The sequence below is a fragment of the Echeneis naucrates genome, chromosome 24, assembly GCF_900963305.1.
Source record: "Echeneis naucrates chromosome 24, fEcheNa1.1, whole genome shotgun sequence".
In the NCBI taxonomy this organism is placed as follows: domain Eukaryota; kingdom Metazoa; phylum Chordata; class Actinopteri; order Carangiformes; family Echeneidae; genus Echeneis; species Echeneis naucrates.
The window spans coordinates 17284217-17301807 of NC_042534.1; the positions used below are offsets into that span (position 1 = coordinate 17284217).

The window sequence follows — 17591 nt, forward strand, 5'->3', positions numbered from 1 at the left end:
TGAGGAGACTATCATCAAAGAGTACCACCACGCTAAAAGTCTGACTGACTCCTCATGCCGACAAATGATCACCATACTTAGGGATTTTTTTAACATTGTCGCAGTATGGTCCTCAATGCAGAGAAATCCTCGGATATCTTGACTGAATTTCCCTGCTTCAAAGATATTAAAGGCCTGGTAATTTAATGTTTTGCAATTAAAGGTGTGATTGTCCTTTCAGTATGACTTACTGTTACAAGCATAATTTTTCTTTCATAATCTTTTGACTTGAGTAAATATACTTTTTGTTTACATTTAGGTGTATACATACAAACATACTGTATCTGCTCAACTGCCAAATATAAAACTTCTTCCAGTCAGTCCCAACTAAAGCTTTTGGTATTTCTTTTTTTCTGTTTCAGACTGTTGCAGATTGACCAAAACTTCATCCTGCAGTTTGGAGAAGATATAGCTGCAAGATTTATGGAAAAGTTAGTCCCAACTATAGTAAACCCTCTGCCATTGTTTTCATTCTGTGTCACATCTACACTTACAGCTATTGCCATGTTAGCATGCCAAAGGCTAAATGGTTCCTTGATATTTGTCACATGCAGCTCTTAATTATTCTTATAAATTAACATTGATCTTCTCTGTTTCTCAATATCTATGGGTGTGTGTTCTTTTTTCTGTTTTCTCTATCCAGACGGCCAACAACATTCAAGCAAAAGGCCATTCAGCAGTGTAAGGCTCTCCCTTCTACAAGTGACCTTGAAGAGCTTATCCATTGTGCTGAAACTACATTGGATGAAGAGGAAATTGATGACACTCTAGCCCTTGGTAGTGTTTTTTTTTTCCCTCCCTGTTTTATTTCCTCATCTTTTTTGGTACAGCTGTAATTCAAAAATAATTATGTTTTTAGAATATAACATAGTATGTGTATGTAATATTTAGCACAATATGCTATTTGATGTTTACTTTTAATGCTTTAATTTACTTGGAGTAAAGGTATTATGGCATGGATATAATAGTGTGGTTGTGTGTGTGAGGTGTTTTTTTTTTCTCCCCCTGCAATATATTAAGTTTTGTGTTGTATCACCAGGACTGCACAAGTAGATATCTAACACTGGTAGGAGTCAGTTGAAAATCAAGTCTCTAGAGTGTTTCTTAATCAATATAGTGTTATGTAGGTTTAACACTGGAAAAATTATTTCTTAACACTTAACTACTCAGTGTTGAATGTAAATAACAGTATGGGTGTTACTTCTTACACAGTGTAAAACTTGATTGACACTTCTCAGTGTAGTGTAAAATATTACCTCTAGCCAGAGTAAAATTTACTCTGGAAATGTAATTCTGCGTTCAGTGTAAATTTTACACTCTGTAGATAGGGACCATATGTTCACTGAGGTACTGTTAAAATTAACTCTTAAAGTGTTATATTTACACTGGCAATTTTACTGTGCATTTGTATTGAAAACAATGCAAACCATATACAAACAAACACACATGAATGGCAAAAAAACTGATACAGGGTCATGTATGATAACATTTTACTGTATAAAAATTCATCATATAGAATGCATGTACATTTACCCATTTTACGGCAGGTACTTTAAATATTTACATATAGAGTATGAAGATATTTGATAACATATCCCCATATAGATGACACATGGTGGAACGTCACACTTCATGTTGGGACATGTGCCATTTATTACATTTCTATGTGAAGCGTGTTTTTAGCTGAGAAAAATGTCAACTTGATAATTATCATTATTATTAATTGAACATTAGCTCCAGCTGTTCCAAAAAACTAGTAAACCTGTTTTTGTTTGTTTTTTTTTTTTTTCAACTCAACTGCCAGTCAGTCAGCGCGCGGGACTGTGGCAGGAGGTAGTTTGCTCCTCGTGGTTCGCCGTACTTCGTCACTAAATGTTGACGTGTGGCTAAGATGAGGAGCTGCTGTTGCTAAGCCAGCTATCGCTAATGGTAGCTGCCACTTCTTGTCAGTGACTGTTTAACGAAACTACTGACAGCTGACTATTTTTACTTCACTGTTAACCATGGCGGCAGACTGGGAAGAAATTCGTCGGCTTGCCGCTGACTTCCAGAAAGTGCAGTTTGCCGACACAGTGCAAAGGTAGGTACACTTCATTATACTAGCGGCTGAACGAATATAGGTTAACGGCCCATCTAAAATGAGCAAACCCTGTACGTTTTGGAGCTTCTCCTCTCTGATAACAGCTGTTGTTGACAATAATAAGGGAGAATAAGTCCTATGTTTGGAACTTACAGCGTAATGCCCCGAACATTACTGAACTGAATATCATGTGAACCTTTCCACACAGGCTGTCAGAGAGGAACTGTATTGAAATCATTGCCAAACTCGTTCAGGAGAAGAAGCTTGATGTGGTGCACACGCTTGATGGAAAGGAGTACATCACCCCGGCACAGATCAGCAAGGAGATCCGAGATGAACTCTACGTCAATGGAGGCTAGTGTAACAACCCAACAACCTGGCTCACAAGCTCCAGAAATGTCATACTTGTTTTATGTTGTACTATAAACCCTAATAACCATAGACAAGGGTGTTATTGTCAGTGTCATTCCTACTTAACTTGTGTGACAATGAATTGTTTCAGTTATGAAGTAGATTTGATAACAGTTTATCATTCCTGTCATTTAATTACACAGGACGAATTAACATCGTCGACCTGCAGCAGGTGTGTCTATTATCAACTTTAAGTACTGTTGTGTGTTGCCAGCTGTGTTCTGCACAATGTGTCAACAGCGCAGAATTCATGAGATCAACATTGCAGTTGCAAGTCTTACATGTTGCTCTTCTCCCTCACAGATCATCAATGTGGACTGGGTCCATGTTGAAAACAGAGCAAGTGACATTGTTAAGTCTGACAAAGGTGTTCAACTTGTACTGGGACAACTTATTGATGAGTGAGTACAAGTAAAGCATCCAAGACAAAAAAAAAAAAGTAAAGCATCCATGACAAAAATGCAAAAGAATATCTAAAGAGGTCATCAATACTTGTCATATGCCATTAATATCTATAAAATCTACATCGGATACCTCTAGATGAATCATTGGCTGTTACATTATATGTTAGCTGCACTTTTTTACAAGACAGACACATCAACATATGCAAGCTGTTGGTTTTTACACAGACAATTTGGAGACTAACAGACCCTTCAATTACCTTAGATTGGCAGTAAAATAAATGTATATAAAATTTTAAATAGCCTCTTAATAGTCTTAAGCCTACATTCTATCTGATGACCATCAGAGGGCGGTTCTATTGGTGGAAGAAGAAGTAAGCTTGCATTAAAGTCTTTGGGGAAAATGGCCCTATACTTCTCATTTATTGGCTCAGTATGCATTTTCCTAATGAGTTTATGGTCTCAGTCTCTTGTGTCAAGTCTTCCTCAATACAACATGATGTTCTTTGTTTAAACGAGGGTCTCGTTTAGGGCACATCTATGATGTGATTGGCAGATTGTACCACACAATCAGGATATACAGAGCAGGTCAGATCCAGCCCTCACTCTTCCTTAGCTCCACATTCTCCTCCAAACATTGTTTGTTATAGATAAAAAAAAAAAAACAGGATGGCCAACAGACAAATTACAAACTGGAGGCTTCCAGACAGCAGTCTTAAATCAGCAATTGATGTATCAAATCCACCAAGTCTACCAAACCCACATTTAAACAAATTGCCATGGTGTCTGCTAGGTGGAGTAAAATAATATGAAAAATAAACGGCTTAAAGGAATATTAAATGTGGCCTAATTTATGAACCGAAGACATAGCAGTCAGGAGTTTGTTCTGACTCGCCCTAGTCCTTTGTTAGGTAATGAACCAGTTAAATCTAATGTAGGAATTTTGACGATCTTGTTCTTGTCTACAGCACGTACCTGGACCGTTTAGCTGAGGAGGTGAATGACAAACTGCAGGAAGCCGGTCTGATCAGTGTTGCAGAGCTGTGCAAAAGCTATGACCTACCAGGGGATTTCTTAACTGAGGTAAGATACACTGCCTATACATGTCGACACACAGGAGATGTCTCAGAATACATTTAGCAGTAATAGTAAAAAGTCATAGGGCTGAGTAATATGTAGAAAGAATTATGTTAGAATTATTTTGGCAATTGTAAATGAGTAAAATTGCTTTTAATTTGCAATGAAAAAAATTAAAATCATAATGATGTGATTTGAACAAACATGTTCCTTGATATTTGGAGAATATGATTTGTTGGCTGGGGTGTGTTGTGACACATTTTGTATGTGATTTGGATATTCCACTCAGCCATATTGAGATTTTGATCATATTTGGAGAATTTTTTTATACCCGAATCCATTTTGTTCACTGTCAAAACAAATATAACGTGTTTGCAACAGGAGCTGTTGAAGCGTCTTAGGAAGCTAATCCAAGGAGAGATGGACCAGTACAACAGGGGACTCATCTTCACTCCAGCTTTTGTTGCTCGACACAAAGCTAGAATACAAGGGTTGTTTAGTGCCATCACAAGGTAATCTTGTCAACTTAAGACAACTTTTTCTTTTTTTTACCAGCTTTCTTGCTTTTTGATCCTATTTTACATATACAGCGGGTAAAATAAGTGTTGAACAACATCACCATTTTTCTCAGTAAATATATTTCGAAAGGAGCTACTGACATTACATTTTCACCAGATGTCAGTAACAACCCATTCAACCCACACATGCAAGGAAATCAACCGTAGATGTCCATAAATGAAGTTATGTATGATAAAATGGAATGACACAGGGAAAAGAATTGAACACATGAAGAAATTGAGGTGCAAAAGGCATTAAAAGCCAAGACGCCAGTTGAAATCTATCAGTAATCAGAAAGCAAACCTGCCCCTTGTCAGTGCAAATTAATATAAGCTGGTTCAGTCCCAACTGATGGCCTATAAAAAGGTGTCTCGTTGCTGTGGTGTCACACAAGAAACATCTCATGATGGGTAAAAACAAAGAAAGCTCTAAAGACCTTTACAACCTTATTGTTGCAAAACATACTGATGGCATTGGTTACAGAAGGATTTCTAAACTTCTGAGCCAATGACCACTTATGGGGAGCTTCAGAAAGACCTGGAATTAGCAGGTACAATTGTTTAGAAAAAATAATAAGTAACGCACTCAACAGCCATGGCCTGTATGCACGCTCACCATGCAAGGCTGCATCGACAAAGAAAAAACACGTTGAAGCTCGTTTAGTTTGCTGCACAACATTTAGACGAGCCTGTGAAATACTGGGATAATATAGTCTGGTCAGATGAGACCAAAATTGAACTCTTTGGATGCCATATTACACACTATTTTTGGAAGTCAAATGGCACAGCACATCACCCCAAAAACACCATACCAACAGTGAAGTTTAGAGGTGGGAACATCATGGTGTGTGGCTTTTTTTTTTTTTTTTTTCAGCATACGACACTGGCAAACTTCATGTAATTGAAGGATGAATGGAAAATTTTACCGAGATATTCTTGATTAAAAATCTGCTGCCATCTACCAGGATAATGAGGATGAAATGAGGGTGGACATTTCAGAAAGACAATGATCCCAAATCCAATAGAAAATCTATGGAAAGAACTAAAGATTAGAGTTCATAGAAGACACTCACGGAACCTTCAATAACTAACCCTAACCCTTACCAACAAAGGCTTTTGTACGAAGTTGAAGTCATCTTCAACAGCTTTATCCATTTCCAGGTCGTTGGGCTGCTGGAGCCAATCCCAGCTTACATTGGGCGAGGGATGGGGTACACCCTGGTCAGGTCACCAGTCCATCACAGGGCCAACACACAGAGACAGACAGAGACAAACAACCATTCACGCTCGCATTCACACCTACGGTCAATTTAGCGTCAGCATTTAACCTAGACATACATGTCTTTGGATGGTGGGAGGAAACCCATACAGACAGGACAGACAATCACCTTGTCCCAATGTGTTTCTTGTTTATATGCTTTATAATGAACATACTTTTTTTTTTAATAACATGTCTCTTAATGTAACAGAAGATTTTTTTATGTTTATGTCATTACTTCTTGGTTCGCTTGACCATTTTGTTGCCACACGCTGCAAAGACAATCTCATTGTGTCAAACAGTATGCCATTCTAACAGTATTACACAAAGGTGACTTTTAAGGGGTTTGAGTGTTTGCATCCTCACTGATTCATTACATTAAATCGTTTTAAAGTTACTCTTGGGCCATTTTACGCCATCTTCAACAGTGCGTAGTGAAGAGATGCAAGAAATGGAGAGTAAAATGTCTGAAGAAGTAGTGCCAGCCAGGATTTTAAACAGGGACACTCGCTCAGAGCTTATGCACCCGTTGGTGTGCACCCTACCCCTCTGACAAAAAGGTTACCCGACCATGACCCAAACGCTTCCATACATAGACTCTGGAGCTGTAAATTTAGGCCAATGCTGAAGCCATACCCCGGGATTCCACTCCGTACTTCGCCGTCTGTCAACACTTACCGGGTCCGTCTGTGATGCGCACTGTTGGGGCACCGTCGGTAAGGGGGGGTCGCGAGGGTTCACGAGATCTCGCAAATTCAGGCCGACTAGTGCGATATGGCACAAAACCATGTGAACAGTTTATTGTGTCCATCCAGAGGACATCTATCGGACCTGCAATAGTATTCCACGCCATTCTTTTTCCATCCATTTTATGGGTGTCTTTATAAAAAGGATGTGACGGATCATAGATTGTTCTGTGATTTTGGACCTCCAGAATCTGCATCTCCTCGTCTATGGTGTCAACGGGGTGGAATCACGGCTGAAAACCTCTGACCTGTTGACTTCAGTTCTGTCCCCGCCCATTATGACGTTTTCAAGGTTTGACATACGATCCGTCGTGAACACGAAGTATTTTATTTTGAAAATAAACCGGGTGTTTTATTGTGTGTCTGTGCTTAGTTTATACGCCGTGATCCGGAATCCGGCAAAATTAGAACTCTGCGGAACTGTTGCCGGAGCTGTAGCGGAGCCTCAGCCGGTGGAAACAGACACATTGACTAGAATTGAAACGTATTGGCTCCGCCGCCGTGCCACATCCAGTGGAATTTGGGGTCAGACTTGCATTCTGTCTATTGACTATCTGGTTCCCACTTTACCGGATGTAAATAGAAGTCAGATTGTATGACCCTACAGTACTTCTCACTCGATTCTTTTTTTCGCTCTGAAAACATTTTCCAAATACGTTTATAGTCTGTATTAATTTTGAGTATTATGCAATAATACTGTATTATGTATTATGTATTATGCTGTATAATTTGTACTTGACACTTCAAGTGCTCCCATTTGTTTTTATTCCTCAGGCCAACACCTGTCAGCAGTATGATTGGAGTATTTGGATTTCAAGAACACCTTCTGTACTGTAAGGAAAGGCCTGTCTGACATCATGCATGGCAATTATTTTTGTGGCCAGTTTGTACATGTTAATCATTTCTGTTGTTGGTGTCGGCAGCTGTGTTGGAAGAGTTGGTGAACACTGGACGCCTGAAAGGAAGCGTCGTTGGTGGGCGTCAGGACAAAGCTGTATACATACCTGATATTTACTCTCGGACGCAGAATGCCTGGGTGGACTCATTCCTTCGCCAAAACGGATATCTAGGTGGGTTTTTGTGTATTGCAGCAGTCAGTAGAGAATGAGACCTTTAATCTCAGAGTCATGGGTGCCCACAAACCAGGGATATAGTTGTGCTGGTCCCAAACCTGGATAAAGAGGGAGGGTTGGCGTCAGGAAGGGCATCCAATGTAAAAGTAGCCAAATCAGATCGTGCAAGTAATAGATATGACTGACTTGCTGTGGCAACGCCAAATAGGGAAAAGTTGTAAGAAGAAGGTGGTGAAGGTTGCTGGTGTTGTATCCTCTTTAATCTTCCCACATATAAACCCTGCTCTTTCACTATATTCATACAAACTTCTTGACTTCTTGCGAAATTTCTCACCACAATGTATGGTTCATGAAACAAATGGGCAGTAGAGGGCAGTATTGATCAGTCCTCCTGTGCTATTTTATTACTCCTCAATGTGAGTTTGATTTGTGGATTTGATTTCCCAAATTTGAGAAAATAAAGTTCTCACTCCAGAGTCATTCTGAGAATTCAAATCTACCTGGATCTAGGTTATACAATAGCTTGATAAATTAAAGTATCTCTCTTCAGGTATGTAATCTTATAGTTTTTTGTAATGCTTCAATTTTTTTTAGGTACTGATCAACTATCAGGTTAACTTTTTTTCCTAAAGACTTAATTTTCTACACTATGGCAAAAAGACTAATTAAGGCTGAAGTAGAACCTTTTTTTATCTGCAGACACCAGGGCCATGCACACACAGACCTACCCTTTTGGCCTCTGACCACAAACTATCTATGAAAGTGGGGCCATTTTTCTTCCTTCAACACATTAATTTTAAGACTAAATGTTCACCTGCTGCTTAATATGTCCCACTCTTTGACAGGTGCCATGGTAACCAGATAGTCTATGCCTCAAGTCACATTAGCTCAGTGGTCATAACATTGTTTTTGATAAGGGTTAGTCGTCTACAGTGTTGTGGGTGTGACGTTGTGTTCCTCCTGCAGAATTCGATGCGTTAATTCGACTGGGCATTCCCGACCCCTCCAGCTACATTAAGAAGCGCTTCAAGTCCAATAAGCTACTGTTCCTCAGGGCAGCCTGTGTGGATCAAGCTCTGGTTGACCAAGTGGAGGCCACGGTGGAGGAAGCCGTCAAGTCAGGCACCTGGACTGACCTACAGGTGCTCAGACAGATCAAGAGTCAGCTGTTACCACACCAGCAATTATTTTAGCTTTAACTGTCTTATTGTCATTGTGCCTCTCAGCCCATTCTGCCCAGCTGTCTGTCCATGGAGGATGTCGGGATGTTGATCAACCAAGCCATGAGGAATGTAGACGTCCAGTCTTTGGCCAGAGTGCTGGGTGGCAACGTCGTTGTCAGCGAGAAGTTCATCAGCAGTTGCATCTCGTTATTCGATGACGCCATGCAGCAGAAAGCTCACAAGGTCTTCAACCAATACATTTACATAACATTTTAAAAGTAAACCTGTAAAAGTAGTCCTTTAAAGTAAAGTGTTTGAACATTTCTCTGATGCATGAATGATGCTTTTCTTCAGGAGGTCAAAAACAATCCAGTGTTTGTGATAACTGAAGATGATATGAAGCAAGTGTCTGTGCTGGCTGAAAGTGCTGTACTTTCCAAGAAAGAGAAGAGAGAAGCTGAACGCAGGAAGAAGGCCACAGGTTGGTTAAAACACCCCCACACACACACACACACACACACACACGCACACACACACACTTGATACTAACAGACAAAACACACATCATTAATCTGGGATTATTCATAATTTGTGTCTCAGAGGGTAGTGGCTGTGTGAAAGCAGGTGGCGGAGGGAACGCCAGAGAAATCCGGATTCGCAAAACCAAGAAGAAAGGAAGGAGAGATGAGGACAGTGATGAGGAAACCGGGCCTTCACAACAAAGTACGCCAAAGGCCACAGAGCTTGTCTTACCTTCACAGGGACATGATGTCTCTTTGCACATTAAACCTGTTTACTAAGGCATTTTACTATAACTGGAGCGTAATGGCTGCTTGGCTACAAATATCTCCCCAGGGTTGTTAGTGTTTTGGTTTTTTTTTTTCTTCTTCTTTTTCTTCTTTTTCTTTTTTATCATGAAAGACAAAGTTAAATGTAGTTTCCCTTTGAGACTAATTAGATTTTGTATCACTCTTGACAAGATCGGAGCAAACAGACTGAAGCCCCCTTTATGGCCCAGGAGGAAATCGTAACTATTTTGAAGGAGAGAGTGAGTGACTGCCCAGAAGAGATTGTTTCTGAGCTGGCAGAGCACCTAGTGAGGTAACACGCAGTTTACTATGCAAGGCCGCTTTTCTCCAGGAACAGGAATTCACTGCCTTTCTATCTTCACAGGCCTCTGACTAAAGCCTACCAGGAGGTGCTGCGGACAGTGTTCATGTCCTCCACGAGTTCTCCATCAGGGGCCAACAGGAAAAAGAGCATGAAAGATCTCCAGGAGGAGATAACCAACCTGTACAACAACATCCGACTTTTTGAGAAAGGCACCAAGTTCTTCTCAGGTCAATAACAGCACATGTGGGCCTGTTAGGGCCACAGAAGATAAAAATAACTTTGTCTTTAAGAGGTGAAAAGATTAAGCCTGAGTAAACGTGGGATGTTTTTCAGCTCTTCCTGAGCACTTGATTTTTTTTCTCTGCATTGTCACAAGGGGGGCATTGGGCGAGGGACAGGCATGCATAGATAAATGGACAAGTTTCCAGTCTATTTAGGGATGACCATTATAATGGTACCTGGAGAGCCCACTAAGGCATATAGAGAACACGTTTGAAACAGAAAGGCCGCAGTGTTCAAACCTAGAGCCTTGTTACTGAGGCAATACTACGTGCCATTTTAATTGCCCCTTAAAATACCACTGACGGTATAACACATTTGATGCAAAAATGAACAATGCACCAATGCATTATGTCCTCAGTGTGAGGTGAGGATATTTGCTTTATTTCCCCCAAAAATAAACAACTCCAAATCAAATCTTCCCAAAATTAAGCCCGTGTCTACCTGTCACCTGCCTCTTTCACTAGCTCAAACCCTACAGAAAAGAAACAGATGTGTTCACTTTAGCGCTTTGGTTTGATTGTAAAAATGACTGCTATGTTGTGTCCACCCAGACGAAACCCAGATCCATGTCGCCAAGCATGTCCTGAAGACTGTGTGTACAGACGTCACCAACATCCTAGTGAACTTCCTGGCCGCAGACATGATGATGTCAGTGGAGAACCCCAGCTCCATCACCAACGAGGTCAGTTACTCTGACGTCCTCTGTATTTGAAGTGAAGACGATCACACAGAGCACCAGATATAAGATGTAGAGTCAGAGGTATTCAAGTCTGCGCATCACTGTTTGAAATGCACTGTGAGAGTTGAATGTCACTGATATTTCGCCTCAGGTCAGAGTGAAGATTTTGGGCAAACTGTCAGAGGACACCAGAGGGCCTCTCACGAAGCTGCACAACTGTCTGAATGGCAAAGTAAGTGTTTCACCTACATCGTCAAATAGCAGCGCTAGTGTGAATGACTTCTTTGCCTTGTGTTTGCCTTGATGTAACTTTGTGATGATTTGGCGATATATAAATAAAACTTGTAAATTTTGTTGTTGTTTCACACAGACCATTGAAGACTTCCTGACCAACCTAGAAAGCTGTGCTGAAGTGTGTGGGTTCATGCTGAAGAAGGGAGACAAGAAAAAAGAGAGGTATTGAAAACTTTATTTGTTTTTGTGGCTCTTGACTCTTAGTTCTTTATCCCTGACATATAAGTCTGTGTTTGTGGCCATAGGCAGGCGCTGTTCCTGCACCGTCAGGCTCTCACTGATCAGCTGAAGGAGACGGACGATCCAGCTCTGGTTCTCCACCTGACCAGTGTGCTGCTGTTTCAGGCCAGCACCCACTGCATGCTGCACGCCCCAGGGCGCTGCGTGCCTCAGATTATCGGCACCCTCACAGGCCGGATACCCACAGTATGTCTGGCATTAACAGTTTTTAGTTAGATTAGGACTTCTTCTCCATTCAGACTCACAGTAGCCCATGCTTTTCCATTCATTTTCTTCTTTTTTTTATAAGTGATTCATAAAGGTCATTATAAATGTTTATTCTCAGGGATGTTAAACTATATTTGTCTATAAAGTGTTATTTTTGTTTGAGTTATAGCAGCAGTGGTTCTTCATTTTTTCTGGCATGTCCCTTCACAAGTTGAAAAGCATTTAAAGGAACCCCCCCAGGCAGCACGGCAGCATATTGGTTAGCACTGTTGCTGAGATGGGTCATGGGTTTGGTTCCCAAACTTGGGGCCTTTCTGTGCAAAGACCATCCAAAAAATGCACATTTAGTTGTATTTTGGCCTTGTGATGCTGCCCTCACCCAGCAGCTGGGATTGGCTCTGGCACTCCCTGTGACTCAGAATGGATAAGCAATAGAAGATGGATGAATGAATGAAGGAAGCCCTCCCCAACCCCCATCCCACTGTTTCAAGTATTGATTAACGATGATAGAAGTAAATAAAAAAAAAAAATGACCTTGTCTAATGTGGATGTGCTAAATATCTGAATCAGCATGAGCTTGTTTATTTTCCCTGTATCAATCTCATTTATTCAGGGCAGTTTCACTCCGTAACACCCCCTACCACATCTATGAAACATTACACTTTGAGAAGTGCTGCATGACCAGAGCTTTTTATTTGTTCTTTGGTGTTGTCTCAGTGTATCCACGTCAGTGCAGACACAGCAGCTGTCTGCAATCTTCACCTGTCATAGCATTACCACAACAGTGTTTGTTTGTGGAATTAAATGGCTGATGGCGCTCTATCCATGTCCATGTCCTTGTTATTACAGGAGCAGCAGCAACAGCTGTCTGTCTACCAGAGCCTGGTGGTGAAGCAGCTGGTGAGCCAGAGCAAGAAGCAGGAGGAGAGGGAGGGGGAGGAGCTGGATGAGGAGGCCAAGAGTGTCCGCTCACAGCTGGTGGCCCTGACTCCTCAGGTGAAAGAGCTGGTGCTGTCTCAGAGGAAGACATCTGTCACTGAAGACTGAAGATTTCCACAGATTAGGGGAGTGAATGTTGATGAGTCGTCTCAATTTCACGTTTAGATAAATACTTAAAAGCAGTTACGTGAGCTGTTATCTGTATTTCTGAAAATGATCCATGTGAACATAATTGACGATGATGATGATGAATTAATTCCTGTATGGGATGTCTCCCTGTAAACCCTGATAACATAAGCATCCTCAATGAGGCTTTGATTTTAATGTATTAAAGCTCAACCTTCTCTCTCAAGTGCTTCCACTTTTGTTTTGTAGTGGAACAACAGCATTGACAATCTCAAAATTTCAGCGTTATACACCAAAGACTAGAGAGTAAATAACAAATTGGTGTATTAAAAACAAATCAAATCAGATTTATTTGTATAGCGCCAAATCATAAGGTTACATCAAGGCACTTTACATATAGAGCAGGTCTAGACCAAACTCTTTATAAATTTATTTAAGGAGACCCAACAGATCCCCCAATGAGCAAGCACTTGGCAACAGTGGCAAGGAAAAACTTCCTTTAAGAGGCAGAAACCTCAAGCAGAACCAGGCTCAGGGGGGGCGGACATCTGCCTCGACCGTATATATAGAGAGAGTGAGATTTGGGGGGGGGTGTAGACATGAAGTTCATGGAGTTGAGCTGTAGTACAGAATTCATGAAATATGGGACCAGCAGGTGTTGCAGGAACATGGGATGGTGATGAGTCACCACCTGCAGGATGAGGACAGGGAGAGAGAGGAGAGGAACTGGGAGAGACAGAGACTTTGGCAGAACATGGTTAGTAAATGCAGTATAAATGCTTAGAACTGGGTGAAACTGTGTTTTTTAAGAAGGATGGTTCTTATCAGCACATGCAAGAGGGGAGGAAAGGAGAGCGAGTGAGAGGGAGGGAGAGGGGGAGAGAGAGAAGCTCAGTCCTTCCCCCAGCAGTCTAGGCCTATAGCAGCATAGCGAAAGAGTAGAGGACTTTAACTTTTTAACTATAAGCTCTGTCATACAGGAAAGTTTTAAGCCTGGTCTTGAAAATTACTAAAGAGTCCGCCCCCCGGACCGATGCTGGAAGTTGGTTCCATAGAAGAGGAGCCTGATAACTGAACGATCTGCCTCCAGATTTACTCTTGGAGACTCTAGGAACCACAAGTAAACCTCCATCTAGGGAGCAGAGTGGCCTGCTAGGACAGTAAGGAACTATGAGCTCTCTGAGATATGATGGAGCTTGGCCATTAAGAGCTTTATATGTTAAAAGAAGGATTTCTACTCTATATTTTACTGGCAGCCAATGAAGAGCAGCTAATGCAGGAGAGATATGATTCCTTTTCCTAGTTCCTGTTAATATTCGTGCAGCAGCGTTCTGAATTAACTGAAGGCCTTTTAGAGATTTGTTTGGACATCCAGATAGTAATGAGTTACAGTAGTCCAGCCTAGAAGTTACAAATGCATGGACTAGTTTTTCTGCATCATCCTGAGAAAGGATGTTTCTGATTTTCCTAATGTTTCTCAGGTGGAAGAAAGCTGCCCAACTAACTTGTTTTATGTGAGGGACAAAGGACAAGTCCTGGTCAAAAGTTACTCCAAGGTTTCTTACAGTGGAGCTGGAAGCCAAAGTGATGTCATCCAGACTGATGAGATGATTAGATAGTATTTTTCTGAGGTGCTTAGGACCGAGTACAATAACTTCTGTTTTGTCAGAGTTGAGAAGTAAAAAATTTCCAGGCAGTAAGTAGACCAGGAAGTTGTTTTTTTATTGTAATAATGAAGATAATTATAGAAATGCACAGTTAATGTTACAGTGGTGGCAGCATCTAGCACCAGACCATTGGAGATAGACAGCTGGAGGGAGAGGCTTGAAAACTCCAGGGAATTTCATTCTTATAAGAATTCGGACATACTCTACTGATGAGGACCGTGTGTTGTGGTAAAAAAAAAAATAAAATAAAATAATTATAATCAACTGACTGGACATCACAATAAATGCCATAATTTTTAACACTAATGGAAACTAGTATATATTTGATGAGAAATTATTCAATTTCACGAGGTTGTAGCAGTGAAGATTAACCCTGACGTTTATCTCTTTGAGACTGGGAAACATCCCACTGGACGTTTACACTTCTAGTTTGTCTCCTAAACGGTAACTTAGTGAGGTATCGTGAACTCTTTTACCTCAGGGTTGAATTTCTATGTGCAGTTTCTCCTTTCTAACACTAGGGGTCAACAACAGACAACTGAAATATATGCAGCCACTGATGTTAATACCGTCAGTCAAACCAGGAGTCAAACCAGGAGAGGAACACAACAGCTGAACATTGTCTCCCTTGTGCTGACCAGTCCAAAGCCATGACCGGTAATCTACCTCTACAACAGCCTGCTCTTTACCGGATTATTAATCTCAGGTTCTGATTCTGTTAGGTTCAGACTCTCCTCTCTCTCCCTGTCCTCATCTTCTACTGCTTATCTGCTTCCGTGTTGTGGGGGGTGCTGGAGCCAATCCCAGCTCATACTAGGCAAGGGCGGGGTACACCCTGGACAGATCACCAGTCCATCTCAGGGCCAACACACAGAGAAAGACAGAGACCAACAACCACTCACACTGACACTCAGACCTACGGACAATTTAGAGTCAGCAATTAACCCAAACATGATGTCTTTGGACTATGACTGATTTCATAGTTATAGATATAGTTGTTATGTTTACAGCTTGGCATATTGCTCTCTGGTGGCAAAATAAATGACCAAATGTCATTCAATAAGCTATAACAGTAACACTGCGGCAGCACCCCTTTTGTCAATAGATTTTCATCTAATCTTTCGGGTGAATTATGAATATACACAGGCTGGACAAGGAATGTTCTGTCAGAAAGGATATGGACTGTACTAACACATCCAATGCCATGCACATATACGTAAAGACTACTACAGTAGCAGTCACATACAGAATTTAACCGAGTGGAGAATACATTTCCAAAGGTCTATGTTTTTGCCCGTCCACGTGACAAAACAACCCTGGGGTTTTCAAATTAAAACAAGGCCTGCACAATTGCCATAAGTGTTTATTTTGGGACTTTTAAGCTTGGTAGTGTGGACAGGAAGCAAAAATGTAGTAAAGGAGATATTTTCTAAAACAAAAACACAAACATGGATGTAGCCGGAGAGAGGAGATGTAAAGCTAAAATAAGATGACTGGTTTTGCACTCATAAGACCAGCACTGGGAGCCCAGATCAGAGGAGTCCAGAGGTTTAGGGATGTCTAGATGATCAATACTATCGCCAAACAGTGAGCCTGAGCTGGACACTCGCTTACATTTTAAACAAAAGTTTTCCTCTAGGAGCACATCCTGTAGCATGTGACTGCACCATGTGCTGCGTGGAGGCAGACAAGTTGTCTGCATTCTGGCAAGAGGAGAATGCTGGCGAGGAAGCATGAGGTCATCATACACACAAGCACATGCTCCACATCACCATGGAAACAGGCATCTCCTTCCAGATTCCTTTTTGCTTTCTCTTTTCAACTGAGGCCTCCGGGCTTACCAAGTGAGAGATGTCAAATGAGGAATTTCATTCTAAAATGAGAGATTCAAAAACAGAGCCTCCTACTCTCCCCATATGATTCATACCCTCACCAAACACTGTTGCAAAATTAAAACCACTAATCTCTTCGGGTTGCAGGAAAATAGTCTCCTGCTGAAACACATTGCGCATTTTGCTTCCACCTGCAATTCATGCAATTATGATTAAGTGTTATTCTTAATTCTCCCACAGACACTATCAATAAATGACAAGAGTGTCTGTAATGATGAGATGTGTGTGAGACAACCCACTGCTGTGGATGAATATCTGACATTAATGATAGGTTATGAAGCTTCTCAATGGATTGGATTGAATTAATAAAACAAAGATTGAGGTTGTACTGATAAACACTGATGTTTAATCCTGCATAACCTCAACTGGCAGCTAATTTGGAACATTTATCATCCAAGAAGACATCTGAGGTAAATTAATTCAGTCAGCTATATCTGGTTTGGTAGGCCAGCTTAGGCATATCATTATAAAATGCAGTCAGTTTGAATATACATTTTGGGAAAAAGGAGTATTCCCCAAAAAACAAACATACAATTAAAACAGTCAACCCCCTTCCTAGTTTCTAGGTCTAACAGTCTAGGTTCATCAGGTTTTCTCAGAGTCCAATGAAGCATCTACAGTCAGATATCTAACAGTGACAAGAAAAACACAAAAGCTGAGCATACATCATACAACCCAATATAAATATTTATACTATAGTATTTTTCAATTATTGTTAACACTTTTCTGTTTAACTTGAAGTTGTGGCTTTGAATGCTTCTTTTCCTTGCTCCCTAATAAATTAGAAAACCTACCTGGGCAGTAAACCAGATTCTGACCCACTCTGACTGATTTCAGTTGCGGATTCAGATTCACTTGTTTTAATAATAATCAATATTAAAAATGTGAAAGGTGATTTTTTGTGGTGATTTATCAGTTAATCAATGATTTCTATTAATTACCTTGTGTGTCAAAATTAAAAAAATGTATGAAGTACCTTTACTGAAACCAATGTTAATAATCAAATCTGCGCCCCATTAGACTCCACCATTAATGGTACACGTTGTCATCAAATAATACAGCGGCACGTACTGTAAGTGGCTCATACAGTCAATATAATCCATGTTTATCTAGTCAGTGACTGATGTTGTTTATGTAAAATCCTAAAAGCCCCTTATAAATTCACCTCTGCACACCATGTACGCTGGTTCCTATGACGGTGCCTAGCAACAACAGTATGTATAAAAGCATCTCTAAACTCCTGTGTGTGGCCTGAGCAATCAAAGTGCTTATATTGATTCGGGAGCTAAGAGACCATTGTTCAAGCTGTGCAATCTTACATTTTCTTGACCTTTTGGTTCTGCCCTT

The 17591-nt window shown here is 40.8% G+C and overlaps 1 protein-coding gene across 2 annotated transcripts; it reads left to right on the plus strand.

Annotated features, from left to right (window-relative positions):
- The first annotated feature begins 1925 nt into the window (after nt 1–1925).
- ufl1 (UFM1-specific ligase 1) lies at nt 1926–12899 on the plus strand. Of its 2 annotated transcripts, none has more exons than XM_029496304.1 (19): nt 1926–2119; nt 2328–2473; nt 2674–2702; nt 2834–2931; nt 3900–4014; nt 4390–4520; nt 7344–7402; nt 7493–7639; nt 8609–8784; nt 8869–9048; nt 9160–9286; nt 9406–9532; nt 9793–9906; nt 9979–10145; nt 10752–10882; nt 11031–11111; nt 11250–11335; nt 11419–11599; nt 12470–12899. In XM_029496304.1, exons 1-19 carry the CDS (start codon nt 2043–2045, stop codon nt 12665–12667), a joined length of 2370 nt encoding a protein of 789 aa, XP_029352164.1. In that variant the 5' UTR covers nt 1926–2042; the 3' UTR covers nt 12668–12899. The 2 variants fall into 2 exon arrangements, with proteins under 2 accessions (XP_029352164.1, XP_029352163.1); XM_029496303.1 differs by having other exon boundaries at nt 9406–9528; nt 9786–9906.
- Nucleotides 12900–17591: the final 4692 nt, after the last annotated feature.

What these genes read in the sequence shown, in the direction of transcription:
- ufl1 (XM_029496303.1), top strand. Translation starts at nt 2,043, where the DNA reads ATGGCGGCAGACTGGGAAGAAATTCGTCGGCTTGCCGCTGACTTCCAG. An exon ending in TTTGCCGACACAGTGCAAAG is followed by an intron (nt 2,120 to 2,327) that starts GTAGGTACACTT and finishes CTTTCCACACAG; the next exon opens with GCTGTCAGAGAGGAACTGTA. An exon ending in CAGGGGATTTCTTAACTGAG is followed by an intron (nt 4,015 to 4,389) that starts GTAAGATACACT and finishes TGTTTGCAACAG; the next exon opens with GAGCTGTTGAAGCGTCTTAG.